This window comes from Thamnophis sirtalis, unplaced genomic scaffold (genome assembly GCF_051295495.1).
Source record: "Thamnophis sirtalis isolate CommonGarterSnake01/CBP01778 unplaced genomic scaffold, rThaSir2_p1.2 scaffold_6, whole genome shotgun sequence".
In the NCBI taxonomy this organism is placed as follows: Eukaryota; Metazoa; Chordata; class Lepidosauria; order Squamata; family Natricidae; genus Thamnophis; species Thamnophis sirtalis.
In genome coordinates, this window is record NW_028261386.1 from 45,372,841 (window position 1) to 45,393,481 (window position 20,641).

The window sequence follows — 20,641 nt, forward strand, 5'->3', positions numbered from 1 at the left end:
ACGTCTCCCGATCGAAGAGGCTAAGTGCGCATGCGAAGCCGGCATCGAGTTTTCGGTGATTCCGAGGTGCGCTCCTCCTTCAATCTCTGCCTGGAGCCCCTGGGATGATCGTTGGCGGGTGGGAGAAGCGAGGGCGGAGCTCAGCCGGGGAGGCAGAGATGAGAAGTGAGGGCTAAAGCGCGCCGAAGAGAGCAAGCGAAGCATCCCCAAAGCGAAGGACGGGCGGGAAGCGCTTGACCAGCATGTGAAAAGGCAGGCTGGAAGTGGCCGCGGGCACACTTGCTTTGGGGAGGCGGAAGGGAAAAGAGGCGGCCACGTGTATTGGTTCTCCTTGCGGTAGATAAGGGAGGTTCGTAGCAAGGGTCCGCCGGCAGGTAGGCTTGGGCGGGGCGAAGGCCTCAGGTCGGGGGAGCGAGAATGGGCGGGGAGGAAACGGAGATGGCCGAGCCCGGGGAAAGAAGCGAGACCAGCGGCGAGGAAGCCACGGTGCCTGCCCTCCAGCTCAATGGATACCTGGCCGGTAAAGAGCCGGACGACAGCGGCAACTGCCTCTCTTTGGTGACCGAGAAGGATGCGGAGATTGGAAGCATCTCCGTTTCCTTTGCTGATCTCGAGAAGTATCCAGAAGCAGAAGCGATGCTGTCTGACTGTACCGTGGCGGTGAAACTGACCCCTCGGCTTTCCAAACGGAGGCTGGTGGTGCTGGCCGTGTTCAGCTTCTACTCGCTAGTCAATGCCTTCCAGTGGATCCAGTACAGTATATTGACCAGTGTCTTCACTCGCTACTATAATGTTCATTCTTCTGAAATTGACTGGCTCTCCATATCATATATGGTGGCATATGTGCCTCTCATATTTCCGGCCACTTGGTTGCTGGACAAGCGTGGCCTCCGTGTCACTGCCTTGCTGGGATCTGGACTGAATTGCTTGGGGGCCTGGATTAAGTGTACCAGCGTCCAGCCACATCTCTATCTGGTCACTCTGCTGGCTCAGATTGTGTGTTCCGTAGCCCAGGTCTTCATTTTGGGCTTGCCCTCCCACATTGCTTCTGTTTGGTTTGGACCCAAAGAAGTGTCCACTGCTTGTGCTGTAGCTGTTCTGGGCAATCAGGTGAGTGGTAAAAGAGGAGAAAGAGTTGCATGAGATATGGATGTTGATGGATAACTTTGGTGAGAAAAAATAAGCACATTTGGGTTTAAGAAAAAAAATCTAGTTTCCATTCTTTTTTCCATAGTTAGATGAGCACTTATCATGCATAACATGGTTGGCATTGGTGATTGAAGCAATTAACTTGAATAAGCAAGGACATTTATAACTGAATAATTAGCCTTCATATATTTAATCCAAAACCTTGCTATTTAAATTTGTATCTTCTGTCTGATGCTATAATGTCAGTTAGGCATCATAATATAAGTTTTCATTTTTCAGTTATAACCCTCTAATAATTGTGGAACTAATAATATAGAAATAGCATATTTCAAAGAAAATATTTTCTGCAAGAGTTTTGATATTTTAATATTCAGAAAATCAGTTAGGAAAACAAGTGAGTATAAAAAGGTTATTGTAACATTCTTGCATTCTAAATATAGTTCTGCACATTAATTCAGAAAAATCACATCATTTAAATATAATGAATTAGAACTGTTACTAGCTGTTGATTTCCTGATGAAAAAGTTCTTTCAGTATTTTTCCTTGTGATAGAAACTTTCAGGTTTATGTTATTATTAATACTATTTTAAAGGGTATCACCAAATGTGTTGGTAGAAATATGTTTGGATTTCAAAAAAACATTCATGCAATCCTTTATCAAACATTCACTATAACGGCTATAGGAGTATTAAGAGTATTCAACTTTTTAAGAATTGGTTAATGGTTAAAAGATAAGGGAGCAGAGAAAATAGACAATTTCATGTTGACTGCTGTGTCCGTAAAATGTATAAAACTGGAATAGGAGTACCTCAAAGATTAGGGGATTATATCAAATTTTCTGTTAGACAATACTACAGTATTTAAAGCTTTTTTTCTTAAAAGCAGAGAAAAAAGGTTTAGAAAGAGGTGTAAAACATATGTACGATGAAAAATGTTTTCTTCCTCTCAGTATCACAAGTCATTCATTATAAAACAAAAATGCTAAAGAAAATATGTTACCATATAATGCATAATTAGATATGGTGATGATCGTAAATTTAGGTTGTTTTAAAGGGGAGTTAGACAGATTTTGGGGGTAGTTGATCTGTTTATATCTATAATTCTTAATGGTTGCATACTACTCCCAGAGGCTTAGGTGTGAGAGCTTAAATAGAAGCTCTTAGGAAGAAACAGTAAATCAAGGCTATTTCTTTACTGCTTATGATTATGCATTTGAATGAATTTTGGAGTGTTGTATCGTACTGTTTTGGCCAGATTGACCTATGCTAGTCTAATAGATCTATGTTTTCAGATTTATTCTAACACAATTTTCTTTTTATTTTAATAGCTAGGCACAGCAATTGGCTTTTTACTGCCTCCAGTTTTAGTTCCAAATACATATGATAACCTGGATCTTATGGGTCATAATATCAGCATAATGTTCTATGGCACAGCAGGAGTATCTACTTTCCTCTTTTTATTAACAGCGGTTGGTATGTAAAACATTATTTCAATCTAATTATAACAACAATAATAATAAATAATTTGTAAATTGAAGTTGAGCGATTATGGAGGAAGAAATCAATAGTTGTACCAATAGTAATTGCCCTTGGAGCAAAGGACTGCCTAGATACATGGAATTTTTGAACTTATTAGACCTGGATATCCTGACTTTACAAAAACCACTCTACTCTGAACTGCCTATATCAGGGGTGTCAAACTTGTGGTCTGCGGGTTGGATATATCACATGCTGGCCTTGCCCATCCTGTTTTTTAGCGAAGTGGCGGGAAAAATGTCATAAGTCACATGACCACAATGTCATGACATGTGTTTGACACCCTTGGCCTATATATTCAAATGTTACCTTAATTGCTCTTAAGTCCCTGGTTGGGACTTGAACTAATTTTTACTAGTCCCAGACTGTGAATCGAATTGAAGATTAACCATAATAATAATAATAATAATAATAATAATAATAATAATAATAATAATAATAATACAAGAATTATATCAATGTATTATAATTAAAGTTTTGTTTTGTTTTTCCTAGAATTAGCTGTAATTACAAATTATAACATATTTATGAGAAGATAGTAAGGAAAATTATAATGAGATGTTTAGATTAAGAGGACTAAGAAGCAAATTGAAGGAAAAGAAAAAGAAGAATTACCAGAATTGTACTAAAACATGACTAGAAGAATTATGGAGTTAAGATAAACAATGTAAAATATTACAATAACCAAGGAGAGATTGCAAAATCTAAATCCTATGATGCAACACTTGATAAGAAACGAGGAAACATCAAACAAAAAAAAATTGTATCTGATATTAATGAAGGAAAAAAGATGGTACTAGCTGTGGAAACATAATATGGCATTAATGCTGCTGCCGGTCACTGTAGTTCTATCAGTACTCATATAGAATAACATAACTATGGTGCAGTTCCTTTGCTGAGCTTGGCAAATTCAGGACAATGAAGTGACACATTATATTCTAAGGTTTCAAATGATCATTAGAATGCATAGTATGTGAGCAACTGACAATCAAAATTGGAAAAATAAATGACTGTTAAATTCTAGTAAGCAAATTAATTCATAAAAGGTTGGATGCTGCAGCTTCTGACACTTATAAAATCTTGTTTATAAAAGGGCAAGTTCTACTTTGAAAGAGGAGAGTGGTTCAGTTGCCATTCTTATCATTCTCAAGATAAAGAGGATGACTATGCATCAGTAAATTTTAGGAACCTCTCAGTTGGGAAGGGAAGTTTTGTGGACAAAGATCCTTTGCTCATTACATATGAAAAAGTGGAATTAGTTCTGTGATACCTACAGGTAGTCCTTGACTTACCACCAAATTGGGGCCAAAATTTCAGTTGCTAAGTAAGACAGTTGTTAAGCGAGTTTTGCCCCATTTTAAGACTGCTTGCTTTCCATAGTTGTTAAATGAATCACTGCAGTTCTTAAGTTAGTAACACGGTTATTAAGTGAATCTTGCTTCCTCATTGACTTTGCTTGTCAGAAGGCCTCAATAAGTGATCACATGACCCCACGACACTGCAACCATCATAAATATGGGTCAGTTGCTAGGCAGCTGAATGTTGATCACGTGATCATGTGGTGCTGCAATAGTCGTAAGTGTGAAAAACTGTTATAAGTCACTTTTTCAGTGCCATTGTAACTCTGAATGGTCATTAAACAAACTTGTAAGTCAAGGACTACCTATACTTCTAACACATTGACTTTCAGGTTTTATAGTGACTGAAATTCCAAGTTATCCCAGTATCTGTGCATTTATGAAAACATAGAAACATGCTCCCTTTATTATATTGATAATTTATTACATATGAAGGTGCATCTAAAACAGTTCCATCATGATAAAATGTTATATACTTAATATGTTTTTGTTTTCTCCCTAGTGTTTAAGGAAAAACCCAAATATCCCCCAAGTCAATCTCAGGCTGTTCTCCTGGATCCATCTTCAAAAGATCACTCCTATAAACAATCAATACTCAATTTGTTCAGGAATTTTCCTTTTATTCTTTTACTGATAAGCTATGGTGAGCATTTATTTAACTTAAAGATGTGTGTACTAAACATAGTTTTGTTTTTATAACCTGGCTTTCTTCTTGTACTTTAGAGATTTATTTGCTAAGAGATATTTATTAAATTGATATGCCACCCATCTCCCTATTGAGTTACGTAATTGCTATTATAAATGCATATAAAATTTTAAATTATTAATATTCATGTTAGAAGCATTAAGATTAAACATTCACATTAATTCTGTTATACAGATATTATTCAATTTAAGCACTACTGCATACTATTCTGAACCTGTATTAATATTGTTGAACTTTTTAATTCTGTGGTATATAATGTTTAATGGTTCAAAAATAAGGTAATGGATTTTGAAATACAATGTCTATTTATAATTACTTAAATATTTGTGGCAGGAAAAGACAAATGTAGCAAAATTACTTTCTCTATTTGTAGCATTTTTCAAGAAACTTCAATATGTTGTCTAAGTTTCATACCATTCATACTGAGACAGTAGTAGTATTTGCAGCTTAGAGCATAATGTAAATTCTGAGGATTGTCCTGATACCATTGGGCTATTGTTGGTGAAGGAGCAAGGGAGCCATAAGAATGATTCCTAAATGTGCAGTGACGTAGCTGTGTTTATACAGTTCTCTCATAAGAGAATGGGAAGCTGTCACTATTCTATATAATTTGGAATATTGTGGTAGACCTGACAAGATCAAGTCATGTCATGCTTCCTCTCTTTTGACCTCATAGAACCTCGTAGAACCCCAGCCAAAGATTTATTGAAGAGCTGTTGAGTAATGTGAAACTGGAGATGACGAAAGTGTTGGGGCATTAGACTCGAGTCTATTTTCATATAGCCATAAGACTATTTGAAAATTACTTTTTTCAGTGATCCCTCCCCCGCTAGATTTTTGCCTATGGCAAAAATGATGAATGGAATTTAGATTTCACTTCTACTTGTTCACAGTCCTCCCCATAGTTCATTGACTGTTTGGGTATCTCCCTTTCAGTATGCTGTGCAGTGCTTCTGTTTATGCCTGTCTTGATGGCAAGTAGGAGATGAGCCCATGCAGGGCAAAAAGATATTCTGGGGGTCTAGGTTTCCTTTCCTTTTCAGATGTTCTGTGTTTTATGAGTTTGGCTTCATTTATTTTCTGTAATGATGCCAGCACTTTTGATAATTTCATTGTAGGAATTATGACTGGAGCCTTTTACTCAGTGTCAACTTTACTAAACCAAATGATATTAGCTCACTATGAGGTAAGTTTTTATAGAATTCCTTATTGAATCAAAATTAGCGCCCTGCTTGTTTTGTCATTGCCAATTTTGATTTGTTCAGGAGTTAAGCATACAGGATGTGGGAGATCTGTCATTAGGGAAAAGAATAATAGTTTGATATGCTATCTGATTATGGATTATTTTATTTTTACCTCAGATAAAAAGGTTGAAATTTGTAGAAGGAATAAAAGATGGGTTTGTCACTCTGAGAATCATGAAAAATCATGAAGCATTTCATCTTCCAATCTTTGAGAATACTGTCTTAAAATACTGCAGTTTTGTAGACTTAGGTTGCATCTATTTCCTTATTTCTTTATAAATCCTTGTCTTAATAAAATTGGTAATAGAATAATCTTTAATAGTTTTTTTTATAATTGAAAGACTTACCTAATTTCATTATCTGAAAATGAGCTATAAACTAAAATATATGGCTATGCATATATAGTTTCACTCCCAGTTTACTATTGCCGTACTTTGAATTTTCTTATGCTTGGTATTTGCCTACGAAAATGATTGATAAATTTTACTAATTTTTTAATAGATTGACTTTTGAAAAAGTGAATTAGAATGAACTTGCTTAATCATTTCATTATTATGTAATTTCATAATTATATTACATAAAGGGAGAAGAGATAAATGCAGGTAGGATTGGCCTCACACTTGTGGTAGCTGGAATGGTTGGCTCTATTATTTGTGGCTTATGGCTGGATCATACCAAGACATACAAGTAGGTATATGAATGGGAATAGCAAATGTTTAAATTCATATGTTATGCTGTAGTTATAATATGAAGGCTGAGTAGTTTAATAGAGATTTTATAGAAATATATAGAGAGTGTAATTCTGTCTTTTGTTAATTAGTTAAATGTGTCTATGTGTGAAGAGAGAAGTATGTTTATGAGGAGTCCTTGGTGCTCTCTGAGCTTGCTTGTTTTCTTGAAGAGGTTTCATTACTCATTATATAACATTATCAGTGTTAGTCACTGTCACTGTCATTGACTAGCACTGGTGATCTTACCTACTTTGGGTAATAAAATGTCTGCAAAAAAAAAATGTTCAGCGAGCACCAAGCAATCCCTCACGTCAACCCGGAGCTATAAATATTCTCCTTTATTAGAATTATGTTTAACTAACCATTTTCGGAAAGCTTCTGCTATAATTCATAGCTCATTTTCTGGTTTTTGACAAAGGACCAAAATTTCTTGGTTTAATTCTTAGTGGAATCTCTGGTTTTATCAATGCCAGGAACTTTGTGCCAAAGATCATGCCACAGAACTTCCTGCTGGCCCTCCATTGACTTCGCTTGTTGGAAGCCAGAGGGCAGTTGTAAGCTGCGGTCACATCCTTGCTTAACAACGTTCACTTTTCACTTAATGATGGCACGGGGATTGTCAGGATTGCTGCTGTTAAGCAATGACGTCACACAGTGTCACACTTTAGGAGCACATCACAAAAGTTTACAATAGAATTTCCAGTCCCAATTACTATGGTAATCCAAGGACTACCTCTATTGTTAGGTGGCAAAAGAAGGCAATGATAGATTTCCATTAAAAAATGTACATTTTTATTTGACCCCTGTGTTATGAAATTATAGCAAAAATAATTTGTGTGTTTTTTTTTCTACAGACAGACCACATTAGTTGTATACATCCTCTCTTTTGTTGGGATGGTCATATTTACATTCACGTTGAACTGTGGAAACCTTCTAGTTGTATTTATGACTGGTGGAGTACTTGGGTAAGGCTTTTTGCAATAAAATATACTGCAGTGCTAATTCAGGAAGATTAAATATATTATTAAAGTGCTTATTTTCTAGTGGAATATATTTCCATCAAAGGTGGATTTTTGTAACTGGATTTTCTAATTATTGGAGTAAGCTAGAAAATCCATTGCCCTAATAGTAATAAATACTGAAGAATAATTTTGATACAAATAGTAGGGATTATTGCTAATTGACACTTTGGCTTTTTATGTCAGTTTCTTTATGACAGGTTACCTGCCCCTTGGTTTTGAATTTGCTGTGGAAATAACATACCCAGAGTCAGAAGGCACTTCATCAGGGCTTTTGAATGCTTCAGCACAGGTAATGAGGAATTTTACTAGAATCTTGGAGTTTTGAGTTCAGATAATTTTATCACTTCAGTGATGCTGTTTTCATAAATAGGTAAGTAGCAAAGATTAAGGAAACAGCTTTCAGAAAGCTCTGAAAATCATAGTAAATATTCAGAGCTTTCCCAAAGCTTGCAGCATCTCTATTTAAAATATTTTAAAAATAGCATATACTGTATATACTCGAGTATAAGCCTAGTTTTTCAGCCCACTTTTTGGGCTGAAAAAAGCCGCCTCGGCTTATACTCGAGTCAGTGAAAAATTTGCCCGAAATGGAGGAGAAAAAGGGGCGGGGCCATGCCGCTGGGTGACACTCGTGAATGGCCCAGTGCCCCTGTGAGTTTCCCCTCCCTCTGTGTCAGTTTGCCGCGCAGCGCGCACCGCACCATCCCCCCTCCTCACGTTCTAATGTAATGCAGGGCTGTCTTACGATTCCCCTTCCTCCCCCTCCTGCCGCTCTGCAACGATGTCCCACCTCCTCCTTGTTATGGCAAGCAGCCACATAGCGATGTCCCACCTCCTCTGGTACAGTGAGCCAATGATAGGAATCACTGTGCCGTGTGTCATAGGAGGCGGGACATCGCTCCCGCGGCTGCACGGGACATCATCATCACAGCGGGACATCAGCATCATGAGGTGAGTGAAGTATTTCATTGAATACACCGCTAGTTTACTGTTTTTCTTTGAAATAAATATTCAAAAACATTATTGGTATCTATTTTTATTTTTGAAATTTACCGGTAGCTGCTGCATTTCCCACCCTAGGCTTATACTCGAGTCAATAACTTTTCCAGTTTTTTGTGGTAAAATTAGGTGCCTCGGCTTATATTCGGGTCGGCCTATACTCGAGTATATACGGTATGTTGTAACAATTGCATTACTATGCAAAAAAAAAAATCACACAAAAATATTTGTCCTTTGCTGAATTAATATTGGCACTGTGAAAAATGAATTTGTGGCTACCCAGTCAACTAACTATTTTTCTCATATCTCTGTTTATGCTTGGAATAATACTTTTTCTAGAGTAAGCTATTTTCCATTAGAATGGCAGGGTAATTCTGGGGTGCCCTCCCCCCCCCGAACAAATTTGCAGGCCATGAGTAGTACACTTTTAATATGAGAGCACACTGTTCTTTTCTGAAAACAGTGCGTAAACAAAATCCCATTTATGGGGCACAATAGGAAATAATGGGCAGAGTTCATGGAACTCAAGGAGAATTGGCAGAGTTAAATTCTGAAATGTTTTCTTATAAACAATTACAGATATTTGGGATCGTCTTTACATTGATCCAAGGGAAGCTTACAACAGATTACAATCCTCGTGCTGGAAATATTTTTCTCTGTGCATGGATGTTTATAGGTATCATTTTAACAGGTAATAACTTAAAACATTCTCAAATTATGTTTTTGTTCTTAGTGAATATGAAATCTGTCCAAAGCAGGAGTGTCAAACTCAATTTCATTGAGGGCTGCATCAGGGCTGTTGTTGACCTCGGGGGGCAGGGTGGGATGTGACTGACTGGATGGGTGTGACCAGGTGGTTGGGCGTGGCCAGCTTGATGTCACTCACTGGGTATGGCCAGGTGGGTAGGCACAGCCACTGCCCAAACTGCTAGCATATACACTGGGCTGAAGCCACACTCGCCCAATGTTTCCTCTTTGCATTGGGTAGACTGGGCCAAAGCGATGCGGGACGGCCCCTTACATTTTCCAGGACAGCCCCGCAGGCTGGATCTGACCGCATTGCAGGATGGATCCGGCCCACAGGCCTTGTGCTTGACACCCCTGTTCCAAAGGCTTAAGTCATCTTTCTTTATTTGAAACTGTAAAACTCCTTTTATTACCAAAAACATACCATATCTTACAAGAATCAAAATACAATGCATCATAACGGTAAAGCAAATAAATATTTGTCAACATTTTAAATATGTTAACAGCAAAGGAAGAGCAGTAAGAAACAAGATTGGTTAAACAGGCTGTGGGGATTTGCCTACTTTTTTGTTTGTATAGTGTCTCTATTCAGGTAGTCCTCAGCTTACAAGCATTTGTTTAGTGATCTTTCATTGTTACAGTGACACTGAAAAAAGTTAATTATGACATTTTTTCACACAACCATTGCAGCATCCTTGTGATCACGTGATCAAAATTCAGATGCTTGGCAACTGACATGTACTGTGTTTCCCTGAAAATAAGACCCAACCATAAAATAAGCCCTAGCATTATTTTTCCGGATGCTCATATTAGCCTTACCCCCAAAATAAGCTCCAGTTAAGATTGTCAGCCAGACAGACACATTTTAGTACCGTATTTCTCCAAAAACAAGACCAAAATTAATGACCAAAAATTAATATAAGATCTGGTCTTATTTTTGGGCAAACACAATAGTTATGATTATTGCAATGTCTTGGGGTCATGTGATCACTCTTTGTGACCTTCTGAGGCTAAGTTAATGGGGAAGCCGAATATACTTAATAATCATGTTACTAAACTTAAGAACCATGTGATTCATTTAAACTCTGGCAAGCAAGGTCGTAAAATGGGGCAAAATTCACTTAACTGTCTTGCTTAGCAATGGAAATTTTGGTCTCAATTGTGGTCATGTACCTGTATCTTTTATGAATGTCTTTCATCACTATGTTTGTTCCTTTTAACCTGGATTAAAGCCTAAACTGAAAAGTTGATTAGCATGTAGGTCAGTCATAAGATCTTCCTCAATAATTTATGCATAGTATCTAAGAGAAATCAATATTAGGATCTCTCTTAAGATACACAGTATTGCAATGGTGGTGAATATCTGTAACTCAGGTGTAGGATGAGAGTAGGGTTTCGTTACCAGGCTAGGTAATCCTCTAAACTCCACTGAAAATGTTACTTAGTCTGGTAACAGAACGTTCGGAAATCAACCCACAAGTTCAGAGAACAAACCTCCACCCTCCTATATGATATTGTATTTTGATATATTGTGATACATTTTAAGAAATATCTAATCTCAGATATTGCCTGAGGCTCTGAAAATCATTAAAGGCACACAGAGTTACTTCCTTTATTGTTCCTCACCTACAGACACAAATCTTGCCCAAATAAAACAATTACTACCTCATTAAAATATACCCTGAGAACTTCTAGGGATGAGCTGTCAGCTATTTCCTTCTCCAGCACATGGATAAATACACCTGGAAACATCTACCCACCCTCTCTCTCTCTCCCTACCTACCTACGTACTGAAAATCATTAAAGGCATGCAGTTACTTCCTTTATTGTTCCTCACCTACAGACACAAATCCTGCCCAAAATAAAACAATTACTACCTCATTAAAATATACCCTGAGAACTTCTAGGGATGAGCTGTCAGCTATTTCCTTCTCCAGCACATGGATAAATATACCTGGAAACATCTACCTACCTATCCACCCTCTCTCTCTCCCTATGTACTGTATTTCTCTCTCTCCCCCCCCTCTATCTACCTATATACCTACCTACCTACTCACTCTCTCTCCCACCTATCTACTGTATTTCTCTCTATTTTTCTCTCTATCCCTCTACCTACCAACCTACCTACTCCCTCTCTCTCCCTACTTATCTACAGTATATATATCTCTCTCTCTACCTACCTATCTACACTTTCTCCCTACCTACCTAATGTATCTCTCTCTCTCTCTCTTTCTTTCTTTCTTTCTTTCTTTTTCTTTCTTTCTCTCTCTTTAGCTACCTACCTACCTAACTACTCACTCTCCCTCCCTCCCTATTGTATTTCTCTCTCTTTCTCTCCCTCTCTATCCCTCTATCTACCTACCTACTTTTAAAAAAAATTGTCTCTTCAAAACCTGGGTGCGTCTTATACTCCAAAAATATGGTGGTTGTTCAATCAGTTTGCCTACTTATCTGCATCAGTTTCATTGCAGTACAACAGCTGCTGTTCAATCCCCATGTTATCTTGATATCATCACCCATCACCAAAATATCCTCTCCCTGATCTAGATTTGCACTTTTGATTAATATGTTTTAGTATTTACTCATATAACTATTTTTCACTTTAGAAATAGCTGAAAAACATTGCAATAAAGTATTAGATATTCTGCAGAAGACTGCTGACATTAATGTGTTGGTATCTGTAGGACAATTAACAAAGCCAAACTAAAAAAAATCACCAGAGTGAATGTATTTGAATTGATATTTCATATTATCTCTTTTATTTTTAGCTTTAATTAAATCTGATTTGCGAAGGCACAATGTAAATTCAGGGATTGTAACTGGGGACATTAAATCTGTAAGTAATTTTAATCTTTAAATTTATTGTGATATAAGTTTAACTCACTTTCATTATATTGTCAGTTCTTTTGAGTAAATGTCAGAAAATATTTTTTGCCTCTTTTTTTATTAGATGTTTGAAAACCCAATGTATTATTTGCTGTTTCTGAAGAATCTTCCAGTTTATCCAATTTTTATCCTAATTCTGTCTGCAGCATATGTGGAAGACGGACCACTGAGAAATAGGGTGTTGGTAACTTACCTGATACGCCTCTTCTAATAAGGTGGACATAGCATCCATGCATGGGTTGACACTGTTCGTGCTCTGATTGGACTGAGTCTGATTACTAATTAATTAACCACTATATAACCAGTCTCCATGAGTGGTATCATCCAGTTTCCGGAGAAGAGAAAAAAAGACAGACTCCACGTGTTATCCAAACAAATTTCAACTTTAGTGATCCAAAGAAAGAGAACATTACCAATATGTCAATACAAACATCCGAAATTAGAACAAAAGCAGTTCTAGAAAGACAAGGAACAATCAAAATAAGGGCCGGGCTGGATGCTATCTCCACCTTATTAAAAGAGGCGTATCAAGTAAGTTACCAACGCCCTTTCTCAATAAGGGTGGAGATAGCATCCATGCATGGGACATACCCAAGCCGTATAACCCTCAAGGGTGGGCAATAGACTGTTCCGAAACTGACCCTTCCAACTAAACGGCCTGCAGCACTCTCCTTCTGAAAGCAGCATCAGCTGATGCAAACTTGTCAAGTTTGTAATTGTGTATGAAATGAGAAGGGGAGGCCCTTGTAGCCGCCCTACAAATCTCATCCAGAGAAGCCTGCATCGCCCATGCTGTCGTGGTAGCAGTGCTCCTTGTAGAGTGGGCTGTTACCCCTGCTGGCCTCGCCTCCTGGCGTGAGTCATACGCTGCTGCAATGCAACATCTAACCCACCTTCCAATGGTCACCACCGAAACCCTTTGCCCAAGGGAAGAAGACTGAAACGAAACAAAGAGGGCTTATGAATGTCTGTGATCAACCGTGCAATCAATGTAAACTCTTAACGCCCGATGCACATCTAACTTGTGCCAACGACGTTCCAATTCATGTCTGGATGAGGGACAAAAATTTGGCAACACCGCCACCTGTGTGCAGTGAAATCAAGACCCCACCTTTGGCATAAAGGAAGGGTCCAGTCTGAGGACCACCCAGTCCTCATGGAATCTACAGAGGTCATCCTGCACAGATAAGGCATGCAGTTCGAATATAAGCCTTGCTGATATCACGGCCACCAGGAATGCTGCCTTCCAGGTAAGTAATTGTAAAGACACTTCCCGAAGGGGCTCAAATGGTGGATCTATCAGGGCCTCCAGAACTTTAGCCAGATCCCAGGTCAGATATCTATGCACTGCTAGGGTCTTTAGATTAACCACCCCTTTCAAGAACCCTCGGATGTTGGGATGATGTGCTAACAATTGTCCCCCACCCCAGGTAAATACCCAGGCGGCCACCAGTCTCTTAAGAGTGTTGGGTGACAACCCCTTCTCCAAACCATCCTGTAGAAATTCCAGAACCTGAGGGATGGTAGATTGAACTGGTGAGATATGTTTGGTCGCACACCAACAAGAAATTTTTTTCCAGGTGGCATTATAAATGCGGACCGTTGATGGTCTCCTGGAGGGCTATATGGTAGAAATGACCCTGTCTGAGAGATTGCTGTCCCTCAGCACGAGCCACTCAACTGCCAGATGGTCAGCTGCAGCCACTGAGGGTCTGGGTGTTCCAGAGACCCCTGGGTGAGGACAACCTTGTCTGGTGGAATCCTCCAAGGTTTCGCCACCAACAGTGACCGCAGGTCAGCAAACCAGGGGCGTCACGGCCAGTGAGGTGCCAGAAGGATGATCTCCGATCTGACGCAGAAGACCCTGCAGATGACCCTGGGGAGAAGAGGAATCGGGGAATGGATAGAGCAGGCCTCTGGGCCAGTGGCAGCGAAGGGCATCCACTGCTTTTGCTCCAGGGGTGCTGAACCACGTGAAAAACCTCGGCAGCTGGGTGTTGTCCGCGGTGGCAAACAGGTAGATGATCGGGATACCGAAATGCTGTGCTGAAAAAGACAAGGATGTAGACACCATTCGGCTTGGTCAACCTTAGCCCTGCTAAGCCAATCAGCAGTGACGTTTGTGATGCCCGATATGTGCTCTGCTGAAATGGACCAGAGATTCTCCTCCGCCCAGGAAAATAAGACATTCGCTTTTGCCATAAAATCACCTGGTATAGTATCCCCGTCTATTAATATGGGCGTTGGCTGCCATATTATCAGTTAGAACAAGTCCATGTTGGCCGGAGACGGAGTCCTGAAAACTCAGTAGGGCTAATCTTATGGCCCGTAGCTCCAACCAGTTAATGCTTTTCTCTGCCTCCTCTCGTGACCATTGGCCTTGTGCCATTTGTGTCCCCAAATGGGTCCCAACCGTACAGACTAGTATCAGTGGTAACTGTCACTCTATTAGAAATCCTAAAATGACACCCGGTCTCTATGGCTGGTGACCTCCACCAGTGGAGGGAGTGGCAAACCTCCCTGGGCAATGGGACCTTAGTCAAGGAGACACTGCAATTAGACTTCTGGTAGGGGAGAAGGAACCATTGCAACTCCCTTGTGTGCAGTCTAGCCTAGGGGACAATGGAAATGGTAGATACCATCTTCCCCAATAATTTGGAAAGTGTGGCCAGGGATACCCGGTGACTGCGTAATACCTCTGTTTCGATCTGCCTAAGACTGTCGAGGAGGTCCTCAGAAAGGAAAAACTGACCTGCCTCCGTATCTATCCAAGCTCCCAAATGTAAAATACAAGTCATGGGGGTAAAATGGCTCTTGGCTTCATTGATGGAGAATCCATGTCCCCTCAATACATCTAATGTGAGGCGAAGGTCGTCCACCGCCTTGTCCCTGAAACTTGATTTTACCAATATGTAATATAGATAAAGTTGCACCCTGACAGGGATGGAGCGTAAATGGGCCGAAAACCCGGGGCATGGAAGAAAGGCCAAAGGGTAATGCCCTGTAATGATAATGATGTGTCATGTAACAGAAACGCAAGAACTGATGATATTCTCTCCGGATGGACACATGCAGGTACGCCTCCGTGAGGTCAACTGAGGTTAGAAAATCGCTTTCGTGAATACCTTCCAGAATGGTGATTAAGGAATGCATTTTAAAATGTCTGTACTTGACAAACTTTTTTAATCGTTTCAAATCAAGGATGGCCCTCCACCCTCCAGAGGCCTTAGGTATCACAAACAGAACAGAATAGAAACCACAGCCAGCTTGGTCAGCCGGTACCTCTTGTATAGCCCTAATCTCGAGCAAATGCTGTATAGCGGACTGCATAAGGGACCTCCTCTGGGGGTTGTTAGAAACAGGGCAACGAAGAAAGAACTTTGGAGGTGTGGAAACAAACTCCAAGGCCAGACCGAACCTGACCATGGCTCTAACCCAGGCATCAGTAGTTATGGCCTCCCATTGGTCAGCAAAAAAACGTAACCTGCCTCCAATGGGGAACTGTTCCTGAGAGGGATTAAGTTTTGCCGTGATTTTCGGTTACTGCCTCCCCGAAAGGGACGCTTAGATTGATTACTCTTCTGCTGCCGATACTGTGGTTGCCTAGACTGCTGAAAGAACCCTCCCTGTGGGTGATAACCCGAAGGAGAGTACTCCGGCTGTCCGGTTGGACCCCCATACTCCTGGGCATGAAAGGGCTGTCTTCTGGGGTAAGGAGTCAGGAGTGAGAACCCCTTCTTGGGATTGGAGGGGAGGATTTTGTGCTTATCCTTACCCTCAATGAATAGGGGGGGGGGTGTGAATGAATCCCCAAAAAGGGTGCCCCCTGTATATGGCTCATATGCAAGGCGTCATTTATGTTTAACATCTGTTTGCCACTGTCACAGCCACAAAAGTCTGTGTGAGGCTACCGAGGACGCCATTGCCCTGGAGGTGAACCAAGTAGCACTCAAAGTAGCATCCGCGGTGAATTGTACAGCAGCTACAATCTTGTTCAAGTCCTGATGGGCCCTTGAATCCCTGACCGGGATCCACCCCTGTAGCTGTTGTAGCCAGCTAAGGTTCGAGCGGGAGAAAAAGGAAGCCACTGTTGAGGCTCGAACTGCCCAGGCTGCCTGGTGGCCCTGCTGGATGACCTGGTCAGCCCGTCTGTCCTCTGGCTTGAGTATGTCCTCTTGCACTGCTGGCATTGTGGTGTTGGTGTACAGGGCTGCGACTTGCAGGTCAATTGTTGGCCACAACAGCGCCTTGTTGAGGTAGTGTGTGACATTATAGAAATGTCTATCGTTGGCTGACGGAGCTGGGCCGGACGTAGGAGTGGACCACTGATGCTGAATAGTATCGACAAACAGCTGCAGGGCCGGAATGGTGTCGTCTCCAACTTGTGCTCAGTAAACCAAACACTGGTCAACTGGGAGTGCGATAAGGGTTCCTTCACTGCTTGAGTTCCAAGCTCCGAAGCCGCCTTGGCCTTGCATAATAAGGGAGTGAACAAGTTAGATGGAAATAGGCCTGTGTAGGAAGGTTTATCAGCGACGGACCCCTCCTCATCCGACAGGTCAGCCTCCCTGATTTCGCCCTTGTCGGTGGTAGTGCCTGTGCCTCTTTCTCAGATCGATGTTGGGAGGAGGTATTCGAGTGCTTGGCACTGGAAGAGGCTTTGGATGCCTTCTTAGTCTTTGAGCTCTTACTGCTTGAAGACGAGCTCTTGTGGGAGGCCTTAGCCTGAGATGAGACTGCCCCAGCAGGGGAAAGAGAAGCCTCTGCCATAGCAAGGAGACCAGGTTCAGATTCAGCAACCTCCCTGCCAGTGTCTGAGGCGGGCTCAGGCACACTGTCATCGGCCATACTCTCACCAAGGCAAAAGATGGCAGAAAATGGCATCCACAGTTCTTTGTGGGCACTCTGAGCTCTGTCCCATTCAAAATGGTGTTTGTGCCCTTTTTCGCACAGCTGAACCCCCTCAGAATGGCACTGAGCCTCCCAGAGAAGCGCTAGGCGGCCTGTGTATTTTTTAGCCTAACCGGGCGCTCACGATTGTCCTGCTCTCTCCCTGTTGGCGTGCTGCTCCTTTAAAGCGAGAGTGGCCTTGCACACACTGTTGGAGCCGGTCCGGAAATTGGCATGCTGCCCAGCCGCTGCGCAGCATTCCGGGCTCTCCCTGTCTCCGCGGCTGTCAGTTTTAAAAGGAATGGCACACTGACCGCTTTTCTCCCAAGCGCGCCGTTTAAACTAGGCAGGGAGCCGATGCTCCTTGTGATGCTGAGGGGGGAGATGCGTGGCCTCTAGGCAGCAGCCCTGTGGCTTCAGGTGTCCAGAGCCCCAACATTTGGATCCAGGATACTCACAGTTGCTGCAAGGAATCAACAGTTTTGAATATCAAATTTTTAACCAATTAAGGGAGAGATAAGGATAACACGACTGTCCCAGAGTGAGTGAGTCGGAAACTCCACTCATGGAGGCTGGTTATATAGTGGTTAATTAATTAGTAATCAGACTCAGTCCAATCACAGCAAGGACAGTGTCAACCCATGCATGGATGTTATCTCCACCCTTATTGAGAATGAAATAGTACAGGATAATATAATTTTATAGACAGCACTCTCTTCTATCTGAGTTGGAATTTAACAAGTATTCCATTTCATCCTGGAAATTCAGTAGCTATCGTGTTACATATATTAAAATGACATGAACAGCATTTTAGTATTTCCTGAAATTATTACCTATTCTTTCATGTCTATGTACATAAATAAATTGCAATTATATAAGTAATTATCAATAGGTTATGTTCCATAGACAAGGGACCTAACCCACTAATAACTCAGAGAATAATTTTCTATAATTATTTATATTGGGGTACATAATGGTCCCCAAAGCCAATAATTACTAGGTTGTTTACTCTAATATACAAAACAGTTGCAAGTAATATGATACATTTATGGAAGGCAAATGTTCAGTTGTGTATCAAATGAATGTGTATTCATCATTTGTATAAGAATATTAGGTATAATATGCTAATATTTAAATGTAAGGTAAGACATGATTTGGAGGTTTCTCAATATAGATGACAATATGACACATTTGTATTTAATACACAATGAGGTTCACCTCATTTTCAAAAGGATTTGGACAAAACATAGTATAGTAGTACCTTAGTACTTAACTGCTTTGAAACTCATCAAATTTGGCACTCAATTCATTTTGACATGAAAATTTTATCCCAGACTTCTCATTTGTTACTTGAAATGCAAGCTAGAACTTTGGTTGGCTGGCTTGTGATTAATACATTACTCCTTATGTGTAAAATTTGTTTGGTGCTTGTTCTTTTTTGGCACTGGTCGCACCCCCTGCACCCCAAACAATTAACGATGAACACTGAGGTACCACTGTATACATTTCCATTGTTTTGAATGTTTCATTGGAATTTAGGAAATACCCCTTTTTTTACTCTGATAATATTCCATGCTAGCTTCTCACTAAATCTGTTTTCTAAATCTCCTATGTTCTGAATTTCCTTTTATTTCCTTGACAGATACCCACTAACAGTCCTATTGAAGATGAACACAATAAAACATCAAAAAACCAGTCAGAATCAAAAATGAAAAATGAAAAAACACCAGGCTCACAACTGACATCTCTGTTATAATAAGTTAATGGGAGAATCACCAGAACTATAAGCCTAAAAATTGTGCTGAATGGCAGGAGTTAGCAGTGATTGTACACTAGATAAAGGAAAAGATTGTATACACTTAATGAACACATTTTAACTTTAAAATGATAATTTTCAACAATTGGTTTAAGTTTCAGTGATAAAATTCCCAGGAATTTTCCATTTCTTAATTGGAAATTGTGCACTTTCATAAAATATATTATGCTGTAAATGATAAATTAGAATCTCTTTTATCAAAATCTGCCGCAAGCTAATCCACACTTGTAATTCTTATATAGAATGTGTGCAGTGAGCAATTTGATATCAATGAAATGTGTTTTAACTTGTTTTTATTTGAAGTACTGCCCTTCCTATAGAAGGGATTGTCTTTAGCACAATAGACAGTATAAGAAATTCATTTTTTTGGATGTGATATACTGTAAATCCTGGATTTTGCCATTTTTTTTGGCTTTGTAAGAGTTATGGCTTATGAAATCTCTTTGTTTTGAAACACAAATGAGTGAAGGGTAAACCCCCAATTTCCAAGAAGTATTTTATATTCTAAGTTATTGAAGATGAAGGCAATTTGAATTTTATAGCACAGAACTAGATATTCATTTCCTGGATTTTTTTTTACATTCTGAAAATGAACATACATCTTTTTGTATTATGTGAATCATAAGAAAGTATTGTCAGATCATAAAAAGGCATATGCATGCCATTGAGTTCTTTGCATCAATTTTGTGAATTTGTGAAAAAGTAAATGAAGATAATTTCTGGCAAATACAATATAATAAAATAAAGCAGAACTCACAATGGACTCTGTAATATTTCATTAGTTAGGAATGTGTGTAGATTTAAAATAACTACTGCTTAACAAAAAGTAGATTTACATGATATGGAAAATTGCCAGTGGGTGTTTTCAGCCTATTAGTTCGATAGAAGTATGACAATATTTTGTGTACATTTAAGAAGAATTACCATGTATTAAATGTTCGCATCATGTCCTTTGGCTTACCTAGAAATAAATCAACATAAACCTTTAGATCTTTTTCACCTTTAAAAGAAGGGTGAAAGTGAATGACTTGCTGTTTTGCTGAGTCCACTGCTCCTGATGTTCTTGTTTTACAAGTAAGCATGGTAATAATAAGACTTCATTTTCACATGAGGAATAAATGTTGCTTCAAGGCTAACATATACATACATCTGTGCCTAATAATTTGTAAGGAAAAACATAATCAAATCACATTTCTATCCCAGATATCAGAAAAAAACTATATCCTCTTTTTCTTTCTTTAAAATTTATAGGATGTAAAAGTACTTAAATTTTGCTAGATCATACCAATATTTGCAACAATCAGTATTTATCAAAATGGCCAACAAATGATAGCATTAGTAGTATTTATTGAAATAGTGGTATTAGAAGTATTTACTGTTCTTTTCTGCAGTCTTTAGTGAGACAAATGGAACAATTATCCCAAACTCCTACATAACTATTCTGTTGTTCAGCAATCTGCATTTTTTTATCTTGTTGAATGTTGTATTTAAAGATAACCTTATTCTCGGTATTGAACAAACGAATTATATGATGAATAGATTTATATAATTTATTAGA

At 39.6% G+C, this 20,641-nt stretch overlaps 1 protein-coding gene across 1 annotated transcript; it reads left to right on the forward strand.

Moving 5' to 3' along the window:
* The first annotated feature begins 52 nt into the window (after positions 1-52).
* FLVCR1 (FLVCR choline and heme transporter 1) lies at positions 53-19,842 on the forward strand. Its single transcript, XM_014062910.2, has 10 exons — positions 53-1,110; positions 2,477-2,621; positions 4,545-4,685; positions 5,867-5,934; positions 6,576-6,679; positions 7,578-7,688; positions 7,929-8,034; positions 9,324-9,435; positions 12,260-12,327; positions 18,910-19,842. The coding sequence occupies exons 1-10, from the start codon at positions 418-420 to the stop codon at positions 19,021-19,023; spliced, it is 1,662 nt and encodes a 553-aa protein (XP_013918385.2). The 5' UTR covers positions 53-417; the 3' UTR covers positions 19,024-19,842.
* The last annotated feature ends 799 nt before the right edge of the window (positions 19,843-20,641 follow it).

What these genes read in the sequence shown, in the direction of transcription:
- FLVCR1 (XM_014062910.2), top strand. Translation starts at nt 418, where the DNA reads ATGGGCGGGGAGGAAACGGAGATGGCCGAGCCCGGGGAAAGAAGCGAG. An exon ending in TATAGGTATCATTTTAACAG is followed by an intron (nt 9,436 to 12,259) that starts GTAATAACTTAA and finishes TTTTATTTTTAG; the next exon opens with CTTTAATTAAATCTGATTTG. An exon ending in TAACTGGGGACATTAAATCT is followed by an intron (nt 12,328 to 18,909) that starts GTAAGTAATTTT and finishes TTTCCTTGACAG; the next exon opens with ATACCCACTAACAGTCCTAT.